Consider the following 16,606-nt stretch of genomic DNA (forward strand, 5'->3'; position numbering starts at 1 on the left):
AGAGCCACACGTGGACCAGGCGGGCAACTCGGCTCTAAGAGCATCTGAATTCTAGAGACTTTCAAGGCAGATCCCAAGTGCGCCCCAAGTTGGCTAAGTGCTTTTAAGTTTATTTATTTCTTTGGAGCGGGGAGAGACTGAGGGACAGAGAGACAGAGAGAATCCCAGGCAGGCTCCACGCTGGCAGCGTTAGAGCCCGACGTGAGGCTTGGACCCACCACCCTGAGAGCGTGACCTGAGCCGACATCAAGATTCTGATGCTTAACCCACTGAGCCACCCAGCCCCCCCTCGACATTCATCGAGGTTGTTATTTAACAGTCCAGGAAACTTTCCTGGAAACCCTCAAGCCGATCCCTTGATCTAGAATTCCTCACGTGTATTCCTGACCATCCAGGGGTGGGTTTCTGAGTATCTGGAAGCAAGATCCCAAATGTTTGACGATGGGTTTTTGCTTACGGAGGGACAAGCTCCGGAATTCCGCGACTTGAGTTCTAGGACCCCCCGGGGCGGGTTCTAGCGTCTTCGAGGGGAGATGTTTTCAAGCATCTGGGAACAGATCTCACATGATCTCAACCAGGGTTCTCAAGCATATGAGAATTCCAAACCTGTGACATCTGTCAGCGCTTCTCCCAGCGTTGATTTCATCGACATCCAAGAAACCCTTGAAGTGTATTCTTGACCGTTGGTGGCAGGTTGCAGAATTCCTCACGCTGGGGGTTTTCATGCCCAAGGACGGGCTCTGGAGTTTTCTTGAGCTGGGTCCTAGAACTCCTAGGGGTAGGCTCTAGGATTCTCTTCGTCAGAGATGCAGAAAGCTCAGGTCAGTCGAGTACGTCTGTCCTGAGACCAGGTGACGGAACGGAATATTTCAGAAACGATGCTTACAGAGGGCAGGAGGCTGATTTTGGTTTCTTTGAGGCTCCCCGCCCCGGACTGGTGGAGGCAGCGGCCGCCTTCTTGGAGGCCCCGTTTCGTGGGGGTGAGAACCTGAAACCAGGTAGCCCTGGGAATAAGAATCAAGACTTCGTTTGATCCGCGGTAGATAGATGTCAGTCGCGGGGACGTGGAACCCTGGATGTGTTTCCAGAGGCCGTTGTGGGCCGGGGGGCACCAGGACAGCTCCTACCCACAGCCGGCAGGGTGCTTAGTAGGGCCTCGGGTGAAGGCAGCGGCTGGAATTGGAGGCTGTGACGTCGGATGGGAGGCAGGGTTGCACGTCTGGGGCACTTGCGGCCGGCCTGGGGGCTCTTAGACTCCCGGCGGATGTGAGGGCCTGTCCGCCCCATTTTGCTTCATCCTAACCCCACCGAGGTAGCGACTGTCGTGAGCTGCATTTAGCAGTTAGGGAAATTGGGGCACAGAGAGGTTAGAGCCACTGGCCTGAGGTCACACAGCCAAGAGCTAGCGTCAGGACTCGAACTCAGGTCTGGAAGATCTGAGGGCCCACCACGGTCCCCTGGGAAGGGGCCATCTGAGGTGTGTCGGGGACCTCCCCAGAATGTCCCAGGATCCGCCCTTTGGGATTATAGGATTTGGGTGCTAGTGAGTGGACGCCAGGTTCAGCTGGATCAAGGAGCACCTTTGGGGGCTGCCTCCTGGCTGGGGGTTGGGTCAGCCTCAAACGCCCGATCCAGGAGAACCAGGGAGGAGGTGCAGCCAAGAGGCCAGGCGTCTCTGTGTCTCTCTGTCTCTCTTTCTCTGTCTCTCTCCTAGTGCCTGTCTCTTACTCTGCCCACCCCTAGTCCCTGCCTTTGCCAGTCTCCTCCCTGCCTCCCACCCAGGCCAGCCTGTGGGCTGCCCGGAGGTGGCAGCAGCAGCTGAATGGGCCCCTTGTTCCTGACCACACCCGCCCCTTGGGGTAACCCCGGGACAGGCCCTGGCAGCCTGCTGCCTTAAAGGGCCAGTGCCCAGGGAGAAGAGGAAGGAGAAAGGAGAGGGGCCGCCTCCACCCCCAAGCCACACCCCTCCCAAAGAACTGAGCCTCCCGGGGGTGGGGGGAGGTGGGGAGGCTGTGGGGGGGACGGCCACACCCAGACACCCCCAAGCCCACGTAGTCAGACGGAGGGCCTGGGGCTGGGGAGGCCTGCCTGGCGAAGGAGACAGGGGCGCACGGTAGGGCTTGGGTCTGACCTTGGGCACATCCCTCCTCTCCGCACCTCAGTTTCCCCGCCTGTTCCTGGGGCTCCTTGCGTCCACCCTGGGGCCTGCTGGGCAGACAGAATAGAATCCGGGCCAGGGTTTGGCACACAGTGGGGCCACCACACAGCACCCGAGGCTCGCACATTGCCCCGCGGGCCGGCACGGCCACTCCCTCGGGCCTGCCTGTGGCTTCACTGCAGGACGGGGCCACAGCGGCAGGCCCGTCCGCAGAATTAAAAGCCTTTTAGAGCGGGCCCGGTGCTGAATTCAAGGCTGCATGTATTGAGTGCCAGCTGCACGCCGGGCCCTGTGCAGAAAGGTCGCGTTTGCAGCCCCATTGTACAGAGGAGCTGGGAGGTTCGGGCTCTGGCCGAGGCCGGACCCCAGCTTCCACCGGAGGCCTGTCGCCTCCGCCCTCTGCCTGGGGCTGTGAAGCTTTAGGCCTCTCTGGGGCTCAGTCTCTCTGTCACAGTAATGGGAACACCCCCATCCACTCGCAGACTGGAAGCCTTTCACTTTTCCGGGCACAAGATGCTGTGGCTGAGACGCCGGCCTCCCCACCCCCGGACAGGAGCCGACCCAGAGGCCCCTGCACGGGCCTTCACCCGGCGGCCACTCTGGGTGGCCTCGGCGTTCCTGTGCCCCAGGCCGGCCCCACAGACGGCCCGGGACAGGTTGCTGCCGGATGGACAAGCCTGTTCCCTGCTTCCTTATGTAACCAGGTTATGCAAGGGCAGCTGGCCTGCTTACATAAGGGGAGGCCGGGCCCGGCGCCCAGCTGGGGAGGGGGAAGATCTTAAAGGGGCCGGTGTCCCCTGAGTCTCCCCTCCGGGGCCCCGCGCCAACCCGCACGGGGGTTACCCTTACGGACGGGGTGATGCTGTGCGAGTCATTGCCGGCCCGTCGGCATTACTCTTACGGTTGTCGGGGTTGTTGACAGACACCCTGTTTGTTCCCGGTGGCAGTGGGCCAGCCGCGGGGGCCCAGAGGCCTGGCGTGGCCTATTCTGCTTCTGACGCTTGCTTATTCCCTGCTCTCCCCGAGCCTCAGTTTCCCCATCTGTAAAATCTGCTGGCCTCGTGGGGTCGCCGAGGGAGACAAGAGTGAAGACCCACAAGGGGTCCGGGGCAGCACGGAACACGTCCGCACTCAGCACTCAGCCAGCGCAGTCCCTGTGTAGTCAGTAAATAGATTCAGCGCTCACTATGGGCTCTGGGTCCTGGGGACACGGCCAGGACACAAGACAGACGAAACCGCGGCGCTCGGGGGGGGAGGGGGGGGCGGTTCCTGGTCGGGGGGAGCAACAAAGAACAAGCGGGAAACAGCAGTTGGCGACGAGGGCTGTCGAAAAAATAAGGGCAAAGGGATAGAGACAGCGGGCTATTTGGTGGGGTCTGTCGGAGGGCCTGACGTTCCAGCTGGGACCCGAAGGTTGAGGAGTTGCCAGCTGGGCGAACAAATGGGAGGAGAGCATTCCAGGTGGGAGAAACAGCCTGTGCAAAGGTCCTGGGGCAGCACCGGGCCTGGCGGTTTGAGGGAGCGGCGAGGGGGCCCGTGTGGCTGGAGCTGAGTGGGCGAAGGGGAGAGAGGGAGGAGGGGAGGGCAGAGAGGGGACGGGGCAGGTCCTGCAGGGCCCTGGGGGCCACTGGGCCTTTACCCCGGGGAGCTGGGAGCCCTGGAGGGCTCACATGGGGGGGTGGGGGAGGGGGACAGACGCTGGTGGAAAAGTGAGGTGGTGATAGTTGAGGGACCCAGGCCACCGCATGGGTTCCGGAGAGGGGAGAATGGAGGCAGCCAGCCTGCAAGCCTGTTGCTAGGTGTGACAGTTCAGGGACCATCGTCAGCCTAGACGGAGCGGGGCCGTGCGAGTCGATCGCCTGGATCATAGGTCCCTCCGGCCCCCGGCCTGGGCATACGCAGGGGAGGGGGGGGCAGCGTCTCCCCCATTCTTATCCCCGTGCTCGCCAGGGGAGCTCAGGCCAGGACCTGCCCCGCTCTGCGCCTCAGTTTCCTCGTCTGTGAAACGGGAGTGACAGTCTGTAACTGTGGAGCGGGTTCAGTGAGCACCTGGCACGGAGCAGGCCCCTTTCCAGCGGTCAGCAGTCGTGAGGCAGGAGGCTCATAAGAAGGGAGAGAGCCCGCCGGCATGGGAGGCGTGCGAGTGGAAACCCGCAGTACTGACTGGGACGGGCCACCGGGCAGTTAACTGACTGTGCCCTCTCCGAGGCCCTGTTTTGTTCCAGTAAAATGGCACCCCCCTGGTGTCCGGCCAAATTCCACCATGGCAGCTGGGGAAACAGACCCAGAGAGGACAAGGGGCTAGCCTGGCGTCACAGCCAATCTGGGGCAAGGCGGGGGGGGGGGGGGGGCATCTCACCATGTGGCTCCGGTGCCCCTGGAACAGGTGGCCTGGCTCCAAGCCACTCATCATACCTCAGTTTCCAGATCTGTGAAATGGGCACACTGCTGGGATCAGTAGGAATTAAGCTGTGATTCTTATTATCTTCATACACTGTTCTCACTCCCCACAAGCCCCTTCGGTGCCCGGCAAACTCCTACTCATACATCAAGGCCCCAGCTCCAATATCCCCTCCCCCAGGAAGCCTTCCTGGGCCCCTAGGACAGATTCCAGTTACTTCCTTGGGCTTCTCCAGCCACAGGTCCCTCCCTCTGATATTCAGGCCCTGGAGCAGGTGAGGGACCTTCTCCAAGGACCAGGGGGACTGAGATGGGCAATGTTTGGGTGACATTCCACACCCTGCCTCAGGCCTGCTGTCGGAAATCCCTTGTGTCACCACTGATCAGAGTCCGTGTGCCCCTCAACCTGGTCTTTTCCTCTGACTATCCCCCAATTTTCCCGACAGTCCTCAGACTCCTTTGACAAGCATGTATTTTGCACCTTTTGTATGCCACGCCCTGTCAGGATAATCCCAGTCGTTTGTACGACAAGCAGGTGCCTGGTGCCTACGGTGTGCCAGCCCCTGCTGAATGATCATCACTCGTCCGCAAGCATCTATTGAGCGCCAGCTACGTGCGAGCATGTATTGAGTACTGACTGCATGCCAGGCTCCAGGAAGAGAGGCCTCAGGAGGGCCAGGGGAGTAGAAAAGTCTCCCACTACCCCTCCCTTCAATTCAGTTTGGGACCCTGGAGTTTCCAACCTCCTCCTGCAGTCGAGGCAGTGGGTTTACTTTTTTTTTTTTTTTAATTATTTTGAGACACAGAGAGAGAGAGAGAGAGCGAGCACAAGCAGGGGAGGGGCAGAGAGAGCGAATCCCAGCAAGCTCTCTGATGTCAGCACAGAGCCCGATGCGGAGCTCGAACCCACGGACCGTGAGATCGTGACCTGAGCTAAAAAAACCAAGAGCTGGGCGCTTAACTGGCCGGGCCACCGCAAGGCGGTGGGTTTAAAGCGGGGGCTGTGGAACCAGACTAACTGGGCTCTGAGCCACTCGTGCACTTAACAGCCGTGAGACTCGGGCCAAGCCCCTTCCTGCCTCTGGCCCTCAGTTTGCTCCTCTGTGAAATGGGAGTGCCCAGATCTGGGGTGTTTGCACCTCAACACCCACTTTCTGCAGAAGGGGAGCCAGGGAGAGGGGCTGCGACGGTCCGTGTCCCCCTTCCTTCCCGCCCCCCACCCACCCCAGCAAGGCTGGGATGGGACCCATCCTCCTGACCCCAGTCCAGGGAGGCCGGACTGCTTTCCCTGGAGGCCCAGAGACGGGCAGGGCTGGCCTGAGGCCACACAGCTCCTGCAGGATTCTGCCCCGCTCTGGAGCCCTCCCTTCGTGCCCGCCTCCCTTGGCCAGGAAGTTCTCCGAACCCCCCCACCCCCCCTCCCCACCCAAGAAGCATCAGAAACAGGGGGGGAGCCGGGAGGGGCCGCGGCCCGCGCCCATTTTTGGCAGCCGGCGTTCTCTGGCGCTCCCGCCCGGCCCCGTCCACCGTGTGGCCACAAGTGGGGCTGGCCCGTCCCCTCCCGGGGCCGCGCATGTGGCCCCGGAGCTCCCCGCCCCGCTCGGCGGCCGCTGAAGCAGGCCTGCCAGGGAGGCGGGAGGAGGCCCGGGCTTGGCTGCCGAGGAGCCAAGAATTTGCTCCAAATGTAAACAGCAAGTTATTTTAAGGCTGCCCCCCTCCCCGGGTGGCGCTGACACATTTGACATTGGAGGGGACCGGTGGGGGGGGGGGGGGGAGTTGCGCGTGTGGGTATTTTTAACCTGTTTTTCGCGGCCCCGGTGCCACCCGGAGTGGGGTGCGTGAGCGGGAGAAGGGCCGCGGGGCGGCCACGTGTGCTGGGCCGCCTGCCTGCCCCCCTGCGCCCCGTGGCGCGCGCACTTAACCCCTCGGAGGCCACGAGGGGCCCGAGGGGAGCCCCCCACCCCCACCCGGCAGGGAGGGCCGGCGCTCCGCTCCCGTGCCAGCCCCAGCCTCCTGCGCGGACAAAATGGCCGCCAAGGCCGGCAGAAGCATCTGGAAGCCGGGGGAGGGAGAGTGGAGAAAATGGCCGCCAGAGCCATGATGTCATAAGGCGGCCTGGCCGCCAAAGCATCCCGGGATGGGGCCAGTCCCGGCCCGCAGGCCTCCGAGTGGGCCCTGTGGCCGGCGGGGACCTCCCCGCGGGGCTCTGGGGCCAGACACCCCGAAACGGCCACGCCGGGGGCCTCCCCCGTGGGGCCTCCCGGGCTCCCCGAGCGCGGCCCGAGGCCTGGGCTCGGCGGCGGCGGAGGGCCAGCACCCTGACCCGCTGGCCTGAGGTGTCCACGGGCGCCCGGCCGGGCCGGAGCCAGGCCGCGGAGCGGGCCAGGCGGCGGGGGCGCTGGGCCGGGTGGGAAGAAAACAGAAACTTTTCTTTGAAAGTGACTCCGAGGCAGGTTGGCTCGGGCCCAGGCGGCCGGGCGGCGGGGGAGAGGGAGAGGGAAAGTGCGGTCCAGACTGTAGGAACACGCGGGTCAGGAAGCACAAGGCGAGGGAGGAGGCCGGCATCCAGGAGGTCACCGGGCCGGGCCCTTTCGCCTCTCGGGTCCCCTGCGTCTCGTCCGCATTTCCTAGACGTTCCCCAGGGGCCGGCGAGTGCACGCCTTGAACGTCCAGTGTCTTGCTTTTTCTTCCCTCCGGTTTGTCCAGGTGGCGCCCTGGAGAAGGCGTGCTAGGGCCTCGGTGCCAAGACGTGGAGGCTCAGAGAGGGAAAGCGCTTTCGCTGAGGTCACACAGCGGGGGCCAGACCGCAGGCCAGGGGTCGCCGCTGCTGGCTCGGGGAGCCTGTGTTCCGGGCGCCCCCCCTGGAGCGCCAGGGTTTCTGCTGAGGTTCCTTGCAGCTCAGGGCGGTCTCAGTTCCGGTCCTCCTGCCACACCAGCAGCGCCAAGTTCAAGCTTAGCGTAGCCCGGAGGCCTCCTACCGAGGCTCGACCCCTGGCCTTCCTTACAATGGCTGGGGCGCAACCTGCGACCGTGAGCCTCAGGGATGGGACTTCGGGTCTGTTTTGTTCAGAACCTAGAACAGGGCCTCGTACCCAGGAGGTGCTCAACGTGTGGGTCGAATAAACGAATCGCCGTGTCCCTTTGTGCCTGGGTTTGTGCAGACGCTGGCATGGGGTGGGGTGGAGGCTCAGGGACACGAAGCAGGTTGTCACATAACCGGACGCACGTGAGAATCCGTCATCCCGCCTCTCGGGAGGGACGGGATCCCCCCAACATCGAGCCCAGATCCTGTGCCAGGGGCTGTGGACACGTAAACCACATTGGAACAGAGACTCAAATGAACGGAGTGAGGGGATGGGCCCGGCAGGCATTCACAGCAAGGGCGTTCCAGGCGGAGGGCACAGTTTGTGCAAAGGTCCCGGGGCATCGCGGGGCCCGGCATATTGCAGGAGCAGTGAGGAGGCACGTGTGGCCGGAGCAGAGCGGGCCAGGGGGAGAGAGGGAGGAGGGGAGAGCGGGGACGGGACGGGACGGGGGCAGTGTCCGCAGGGCCTGGTGGCCGCGGGGAGGACTTGGGATTTTCGTGTGTTGATAGACCCGTGTGGTGGGGGGGGCTAGGGCTGGGCCAAGGGGCCAAGGGCGGGTGTTCCGGAGAAGGAGGTGTTAGGGTTAGGCTGACGAACATGGCTGGAGCTTGCCTGGGAGGGAGGGGGCGGCGGGGCGGAGGGACAAAGGCCAGGGTCGCGTGTGCCGCGTGGCCTTCCAGGACGGGGAAAGCTGAGCCTCGGCTGGCTAATGTTTAAAGATGGCTGGTGACAGCCGGGAGCTCGGAATTCCAGGGCCTGGCTTTGGGTTTGCCTCTAGCTGGCCGGCGTCGTCGGAGGCGGACGTGGCAGCCCGGCCGAGCCAGCTGCGTTTGGAAGCCGCTGAGGTCAGAACAGAGGGCCAGCGAGTCCCGCGCGCCCGGCAGACGGGCCACGGGGCCCGGACGGGGACTCCGGGCTCCCCCCACCCCCGTGTCCCGCCGGCTTTTGAAGAGGCGCGGTCCCGACTTCGCCAGGTCCCGTCCCTCTGTCCGTCCGCAGGCCACCACCCTGGGCCGGTGCCCACACCCCCTCCCCGGTCTCCCGGCCCCCAAGGTTCCAGAAGCCACTCGGCAGCCACGCTGTTTTCGTGTGTGTGTGTTTTATCGCGGTTAAAGGACACAGAGTAGAAAATTCACCCGCGTAACCATTTCTAAGCGCACAGCTTCCGCGGCCTCAGGCACGTTCACGCTGTGCTGCGTCCACCCCCACCCTCCGTCTCCAGAACCTTCCATCTCCCCAGACTGAGACCCTGCCCCCACGAAGCACGGACTCCCCACCCCTGGCTCCCACCATCCGCTCTCTGTCCCTGTGGACGGGACTCCTCTGGGGACCCCTGCGCGTGGGGTCACGCGGGACGTGTCCTTCTGTGTCCGGCTCCTGTCCCTGCACACAGTGGCCTCCGGGTCCCTCCACGTGGCGGCAGGCGGCGGGACGTCCTTCCTCCCTGGGGCTGGGTCACATTCCGGCGTGTGGCCGGACGCACCGTGTTCACCCTTCCCTCTGTCCCCACGCGGGGCAGCCGTGAACCTCGCGGCTGTGCACACGGGGGCGCGGGCATCCTTTGGGGGCCCCGCTGGCACCCCTCATTGGGCGCATGCAGACGTGTGGAATTGCTGGGCCACGTGGATCCCGTGTCTAACTTTCCGCGGGAGCAAGCGCCACGCCGGCCTCCAAAGCGGCCGCCCGTCTCGCGTTCCCGCCCGCGGCTCTTGACGCCTCGGCACGGCCTCGTAGCCGGAGGTGTTGTGCCATCTGGCAGAGCCGGGGGCCTGTCCCTCCGCGTGGCGCTCGAGAATAAAACCCAAGCCTGTCGCTGCAGCCACGTGGCCCGCGTGGCCCCGTTGCCTCCCCTTTGCTCACCGTGTTGGGTCCTCAAACATCCCGTGTTTGTTCCCGCCCCAGGGCTTTTGCACAGGCTGCGCCTTTGCCCAGCTCTCCCCGGGGCCAGCTCCTCCCCGTTGCTAAGGCCTCAGTGCCAACGACACCTCCTCAGAGGGGCCCCCGCCAGGCATCTGTGTCGCAAGTCACCCCCAGAGCCGCCCTCTGTCCCCTCACCCAGTTTAACGGCCTCGCTGGAACTTAGGGCTGCGTGGAGTTATCCCGGGCCTCTTCTGTTTGCTCACTTCCTGTCTGTCTCTCCTCCCTTGGCACCCTGCCGTCTGCCCGGTGCCTGGCAAGTAGTAGGTGGTCACTAAACACCTGTGAGATGAGCGTGTCACCTCGGCGTGTTGATCTCCCAATTAGGGACGGCCGCAGGGTTAGCCACCGGGACGAAGGGAGTTGTGTGGTGCAAAGGGGTGGGTGTTCCTGGGCGGGAAGGGCGGGACCGGAGGCCCAGCGGCGCCTTTCTCAGGGGCTGGGACGGACCAAATTTGGGCTCCTGGCCATGGACAGGAAAGAACACTCTGTACATATTCCGCCAGTGGGATCCAGTTCACATTTCTATTGTCGCCACGATCATGTGCTCGTTTGAGCAAAAGGATACGGGAGGAGGTGACGTCCCGGCTACACGTGAACGCCCCACGGACCTGAGAACGTCGAGAGAGAACCGGTCCGGGCCGAAGCAGGGAGTCACTTGAGATTCAGCCGTTGCCAGTGGCCAGACTCGCCCTCATACTAGTGTGAGTGTGGCTACCTATGCTCTGTGCGTGGTGCTAAAGAGCCTCGTGTGCCTCTCAGAGAAGGAGATCTTTGAGGAAAGGCCCGGAATGACAGGAGAGTGTTAGCCGTGTAGATGCCGGGCCCAATGCTGCCCAGGACCTTTGCACAGGTGGTGTGGTACCCTCTGCCTGCACGTCCTTTCGGTGCGTTTTAAAGGCCCCGGAAAGCCCCACAGCTGCTCGGAGACCAGCGAGGCGCGTTCTTGACCATGAGGCCCGTGCTCGGTCGGGTCTCGAACCCCGAGCACGGGTCACCGGTGGCCACGTCCTGCTTCAGTTTTTCACCCAGGAGACACATCCCTGGTGTCCTCGCGGGGAGAATACCGTTTGGGCAGCACGGGCTGCGGAAAACCGTGTCCGGGGGCCGGAGGGGATGGGGGGGGGGGTTGAGTCGACCCGGTCAGGAGAAAACTCAAAACGAAAACCAAAAAACAAGCCAACAACACTTCAAGGCTGGCATTGGACGTGGTGTGATATTCAACGAGATGTTCACGTATATTTTTTTAAGTCTATTTCTTTATTTTTGAGAGGGAGAGGGGGAGGGGGGGAGAGAATCCCAAGCACGGAGCCCGACGCGGGGCTCGAACTCACGAAGAGGGATCATGCTCTGAGCCGAAATCAAGAGTCGGATGCTTAACCAACTAAGCCACCCAGGCGCCCCCCTGCCCCCCACCGTTTATGCGTTTTTACGAGGAGCAGATGAAACCGTCAGCCCGTCAGCTTTCCTTGCTGTGTGGCCTTGGGGAACTTACTTGCGGTCTCTGGGTAACCCTGGGGATTGCCGGACGGGATCCAGGCCGGCTTCAGGGTGTCAGACCAGACCGTGTCGCCCGTCAACGCACCCCGTCTCGTGACACCGCGGCCCCTACCCCGGCGACCCGAGTGGGGCGTGCTCGGAAGTCTCCCCAGCCTGCGCGATAGGGTCTGGGGGCTCTGCTCCCCGAGGGGGTGCTCGTCGGCGTGGGCAGAGCAGGGAGGTGGGTACCAAGGACGTGGTCTGTCCCTAGCTGTCCCCAGCACACGGATGAGTGTGCTCTTATCCCCACACCTACATCTCCATCCCCCTCCCACCTCCCCTCCGGTGACCATCCGCAGGTTCTCTGTAGTCAAGAGCCCGTTTTCTGGCTTGTCTCTCCCCCCGCACCCGCCCCGCGCTCTGTTTATTTTGTTTCTTCAATTCCACATATGAATGAAATCCTGCGGCGCTTGTCTTTCTCTGACTGACACATTTCGCTCAGCGTTATGCTCTCTAGATCCATCCATGTTGTCCTCCTGGGGGAGTTTTGAAGATTAAATAAGTCAGTGGAGGTGAACCGTGCAGCCCGATATAGTCAAAGAAATGAGTCACTAAGCATTAACAATTGGACCGTACCATTTCACCCAGAACCCTCATCAACCCTCCCAGGACCTCCAGTCTATGCCCCTCCTCCTCCAGGGGTGGCCACTCACATCTCCGAGCCGTGGGGCCTCCCTGGCACTCGACACGCCCCGAGTTTATCCCCTGGGTGAATCTGCTTGCTTGTTCATTGCCCGTCGCTCCCCCGTTAGGACCTGGGTGCCACGAGGGCAGGGCTTTTTTGCCCATTTTTGTCACACTGTGGTCTTCCAGGCTTCTGACACCCAGGAGGTGCCCAGCAGTCAGTTCCTTTCAAAAGAAAACGGGGGGCGCCTGGGGGGCTCCGTCGGTGAAGCGTCCGACTTCCGCTCAGGTCATGATCTCGCGGTTGTGGGTTCGAGCCCCGCGTCGGGCTCTGTGCCGACAGCTCGGAGCCTGGAACCTGCTTCGGATTCTGTGTCTCCCTCTCTCTCTGCCCCTCCACAGCTCACGCTCTGTCTCTCTCTCTTTCAAAAACAAATAAACGTATTTGAAAAATTATAATCAGAAAAAAAAGAGCGAAGAGCAGAATTGTTTACCTTCTCCCTCCCCCAAGCACTGGTTTTCACCCCCACTGGAAACGGATGGATCCAGAGCAGGGCCTCCCCCGACGGCACCGCAGACACTGGGGCGGGTCATTCTGTGGGTGGTGTCCTGGGTGCTGTAGGGGGTGAGCGGCGTCCCCGGCCCCCTCGATGCCAGGACAGCCCCAGTCCTGACAACCACAGAGGCGCCCAGACTTTGTCCTGAGGGGCAGGATCACCCCCCGTTAAGCAACTCTGTGATGGGCACATAACTTCTCTGACTTGACATCAGCTTCAGATAAGAGACTCTGAGCTGCGCCTCAGTTTACCAAACTCATCAGTTGGGTAGATTGAATCAATCTACTGTGACCGCTCTTCACGCAGTACGACTCAGCAGACGAAAGCCATTGTCTTGGGGCCTGGGGCAGCTGGGGGCACTGGACATTAGCCGTCCTTTGTTTTTTTTTTTTTTTTAGCGTTTATTTATTTTTGAAGGAGAGAGAGAGAGACAGAGCGTGAGCGGGGGAGGGGCAGAGAGAGACACAGGATCCGAAGCCGGCTCCAGGCTCCGAGCCGTCAGCACAGAGCCCGACGCGGGGCTCGAACCCACAACCGCGAGATCATGACCTGAGCGGAAGTCGGACGCTTCACCGACGGAGCCACCCAGGCGCCCCTTTTTTAAAAAAAAATTTTTTTTTAATGTTTAGCCTGTCCTTGAAACATTATCCATTAGACGTCTGTTCAGACCAGAGGACATTGCATTTAAGGGCCGGCTGTCTAAGCAGATGAGAGGAGAAGGGACTCTCTGGGCCCCTTTCCTCCCGATATTTCATGGAAACATCCATCGCAGCTCAGCCCCGGGGGGCTGAGCTGGGCTCAGCTTTCTGTGACGGTGACAGGGTTCCGCACCGTCCAATCTGGTCCCCGCCAGTCTTGTGGGCTCTTGAGTAGCGAAAGGTGACCGATGCTGGCGAAGTCCTGAAATTCTAACTTGATTTCAGTTTAGCTCACTTAACTGTAAAGTCGCATGTGGCTGGTGGGAGTTTTCAGGACCCAAGTAGCAGAGCCTTGAAAACTGTTTCAATGGAATGTTATTCAGCCTTAAAAAGTCAGGACATCCTGCCGCCTGCCACCGCGTGGACGGACCCGGAGGTCACTGTGCGCGGTGACAGGAGCCAGACACAGAAGGACACGTCCCGCGTGACCCCACTCACAGGGGGTCCCCAGAGGAGTCCCGTCCACAGAGACAGAGAGTAGACAGTGGGAGCCAGGGGTGGGGCAGGGGGCGGGGAGTCCGTGCTTCATGGGGACAGAGTCTCAGTTTGGGGACATGGAAAGTTCTGGAGACAGATAGTGTGGGTGGATGCAGGACGGCGTGAGTGTGCCTGATGCCAATGAGCCGTGCGCTTAGAAACAGTTAAACGGTGGGGCGCCTGGGTGGCTCAGTCGGTCGGGCGTCCCACCTCGGCTCAGTTCGTGATCTCGCCGTTTGTGGGTTCGAGCCCCGCGTCGGGCTCTGTGCCGACAGCTCAGAGCCTGGAGGCTGCTTCGGGTTCTGTGTGTCTCTCTCTCTGCCCTTCCCCTGCTCATGGTCTCTCTCAAGAATAAATAAACATCAAAAAAAAAAAAAATTTAAAAACAGTTAAATGGTAAATTTTATGCTATGTCTATTTAACCACCATCTAAAAACTAAATTAAAAAAGATTTAATGAGATAGCACGTCATTACAGCATCAGTGTTTAGAAACTACGCTTATTTAATTTAAAAAAAAAAAAAAAAAAAAAAAAAAGCTCCCCGGACTATAGAAAGGGAAGGGTAAACCCTTGACCCCAGTGAAGGGATCTCCATCGTACTCGGGGGTGAAACACTGGGGAGTCTCCCCCAAGATCGGAGCCAAGAAGGGCCACTCGCTCTCGCCACTTCCGTTCGGTATCGTGCTGGAAGTCCTTGCCTGTGCAATAAGGCAAGAAAAAGGAAATCAGAGGCCTACAGATCAGATGACCCAAGGGTCTTACAAAGAAAATCCCGAGCGATCTACGAAAACACAAACATCTCCTAGAACTACTGAGTGAGCTCAGCGGGGCCGCGGGATACAAGACCGATAGGCGACGGCCAGCCGCGGTTCTCAGTGCCCACAGCGGTCAATTAACCGCCGCGCGGAACACGGTGTCGTTCACAGCCGCTCCCAAGCCCACCGTTTTTTTTGACCGTTGGTACCCGCCGGTGCTTTCGCACGCATTCGCCGACTTGGTGGCCGGCAAAGCCCGGAGGTGGGTTCTGCCATCTTTCTGCTCCCGGGAAACCGCGTGGCTCCGGGAGGTGGTCTGGCCGGCCCCAGGTCACAGAGCGACCTTGGCGAAGAGCCAGCTGTGGCCGAGCGCCCTCGCTCTCCACAGATGCAAAGTAACAACACCCTAGACGGAAATGGGGGGGGGGGGGGGACGCAGCACGGAGAGTGATAACGCCTCCCTCCGGCTGGCAACGTGCTTTCTGTGTGCCCCCCTTCCCCCCCCCCACCCCGGTCTGGGGCTCTTTCTTGTATTCGCCATCGCCTTTTCTGTCAGGGGACAGCCTCTGGGAGAGACGTGTGGCTGTGCCCACTTCACGGATGAGGAGAATGAGGCCCACAGCCCTGCGGCCCTGACCGGGCATCGCCTGAGCGCCCGCCGCGCCCTGCTGCCTGCCGAGGCCGTGTGGGCACCGGATCCGGAAGAGGGTCCTGTGCCCGAGGCCGGCTGCCCGGGCTGGGCTCTTCCCAACGCGGCGGCCACCGTGCCCAGCCGCGTGGCCGTCCAAGCGGAACTGGCCGGAGCCAAGGGGCCGCTGGCAGCCCGGCCCGGGAGCGGCCACAGGGCGCGGGGCCGAGCCGGGCACGCTCGCCTCGGCTGCTGCCCAGCCCTGCCCAGCCCAGTGGGTCACGACTGGGGCTGCCCCCGTCCGCTCCTGTGGCGGGTCGGGAAACTGAGGCACGGGTCCTCGGCCCGGTGGCGTTCAGGGCGCCCTCGATCTTGGCGGGCAGGAGGTGCTCGACACACAGGGTGTGCCAAGCCACGAGGCGCACGGGGAGGGCTCCGCGGCCGTCTGGGGAGGCGTCCGCACGGTCACCCCCACGGGATCCCGAGGGAGCGGAGGGCGCGTCGCCTCAGAGGCTCCCGGCGCTGGGATAGGAACTCGGGCGTCCGATCCCGGAAGCCAGGCGGTTAACGCACGGCCGTGGGTCGCAGGTCTGGACGCACGTGCCCACTCATGCAGAAAGTCACCCTGGTGACCGGGGGGGGGCACAAGTGCCGTGGGTGGGCAGTTGCTCACCGTTTCAACCTCAGGCTTCCTTGCCTATAAAATGGGCACAATCACAACGCCAGACGTGTGGCTCTCTTACGGGTTGAAGGAGACCTCGAAAATGAGGTGAAGCCCACATTTACGGCCATTTTAGGGATTTAAAATATTCTTTTAAGTTTATTTATTTTGAGAGCGAGAGAGAGAGAGAGGGAGGGAAACAGAGAATCCCAAGCGGGCTCCACGCCGGCCGCGCTGAACCGGATCCGGGGCTCGAACTCGATTTGGGTGTGCCCTACGGGCTCCCGACCCGTCTGTCCATCCGTATTACCTCTTTACCACCTCTCGGTGACGCCCACACCCATTTGAAAGAGAGAAGTGAGGCTCAGAACAGTTAAGCAACTTGCCTGAGGGCACACAGCGGTTATGCCTGGCTTTGGAACGTGGCAGGTGGAAGGGGCTGATTCTCCTTCTTTGGCGTCTGGCCGTGACTCCCACCACCTTGGGGTCTGACCTCAGAGACAGATAGGCGGGGCCGGGGGTTCCGTCAGGCTGGGCTCGTGGGTGTCCCCCCCCCCCCCGCCGCCCCCGCCCCGGTCCCGGGTGGACGCCGTGGGGGCTGCAGAGGGGTTGGCGCGCCTCGCCCTCCATCCAGGCTGCCGGAGCTGATAATGCTGAGCTCAGCGTCTGTCTGTTTCGCCGTCTGCCAAGGAGCCTGATTATTTTTAGATAAGATGGAGGGCGGGCGCCAGGGTGGGAGGGAGCCCCCAAGCCAGGCGGGTGGGTAGCCGCATGGCGGCTGCAGGGGGACGCCCCTCTGCCCTCTCCTGGGGGCCCCGAGTGACAACCCAAGACCAAGGGCTGGGGCCCCGGGACTTCAAGGGCAGAGGCCGAGGGGAGGGGGCCAAGCGGAGACCCCCGGGCCCGGGCAAGCTCGGGACCGCTTCTCCACGGCGCTGCCCAGCCTGGCCCCGGCACGGAGGCCTCCCCTCCCCCCGGGGTGGGGTCCCCTGCAATGTCACCACACCGTCCCCCTCCTTCTCTTTGCAGACGCGGAGCAGAGCGGTAGTCCCCGGGCAGGGATGGGCTCCGACCAGGAGGACAGCAAGCCCATCACGCTGGGTGAG

The 16,606-nt window shown here is 62.1% G+C and overlaps 1 protein-coding gene across 4 annotated transcripts in view; it reads left to right on the forward strand.

Annotated features, from left to right (window-relative positions):
• The window catches only part of NFIC (nuclear factor I C), a 62,628-nt gene that overhangs the window by 22,885 nt on the left and 23,137 nt on the right, over positions 1-16,606 (forward strand). For all 4 annotated transcript variants that reach the window (XM_042927960.1, XM_042927959.1, XM_042927961.1 and 1 more), the window contains exon 3: positions 16,530-16,601. In XM_042927960.1, the coding sequence (XP_042783894.1) occupies positions 16,530-16,601 (72 nt within the window). The remainder of the gene's footprint in view (positions 1-16,529; positions 16,602-16,606) is intronic.

This window comes from Panthera leo, chromosome A2, assembly GCF_018350215.1.
Source record: "Panthera leo isolate Ple1 chromosome A2, P.leo_Ple1_pat1.1, whole genome shotgun sequence".
Classification (NCBI taxonomy): Eukaryota; Metazoa; Chordata; class Mammalia; order Carnivora; family Felidae; genus Panthera; species Panthera leo.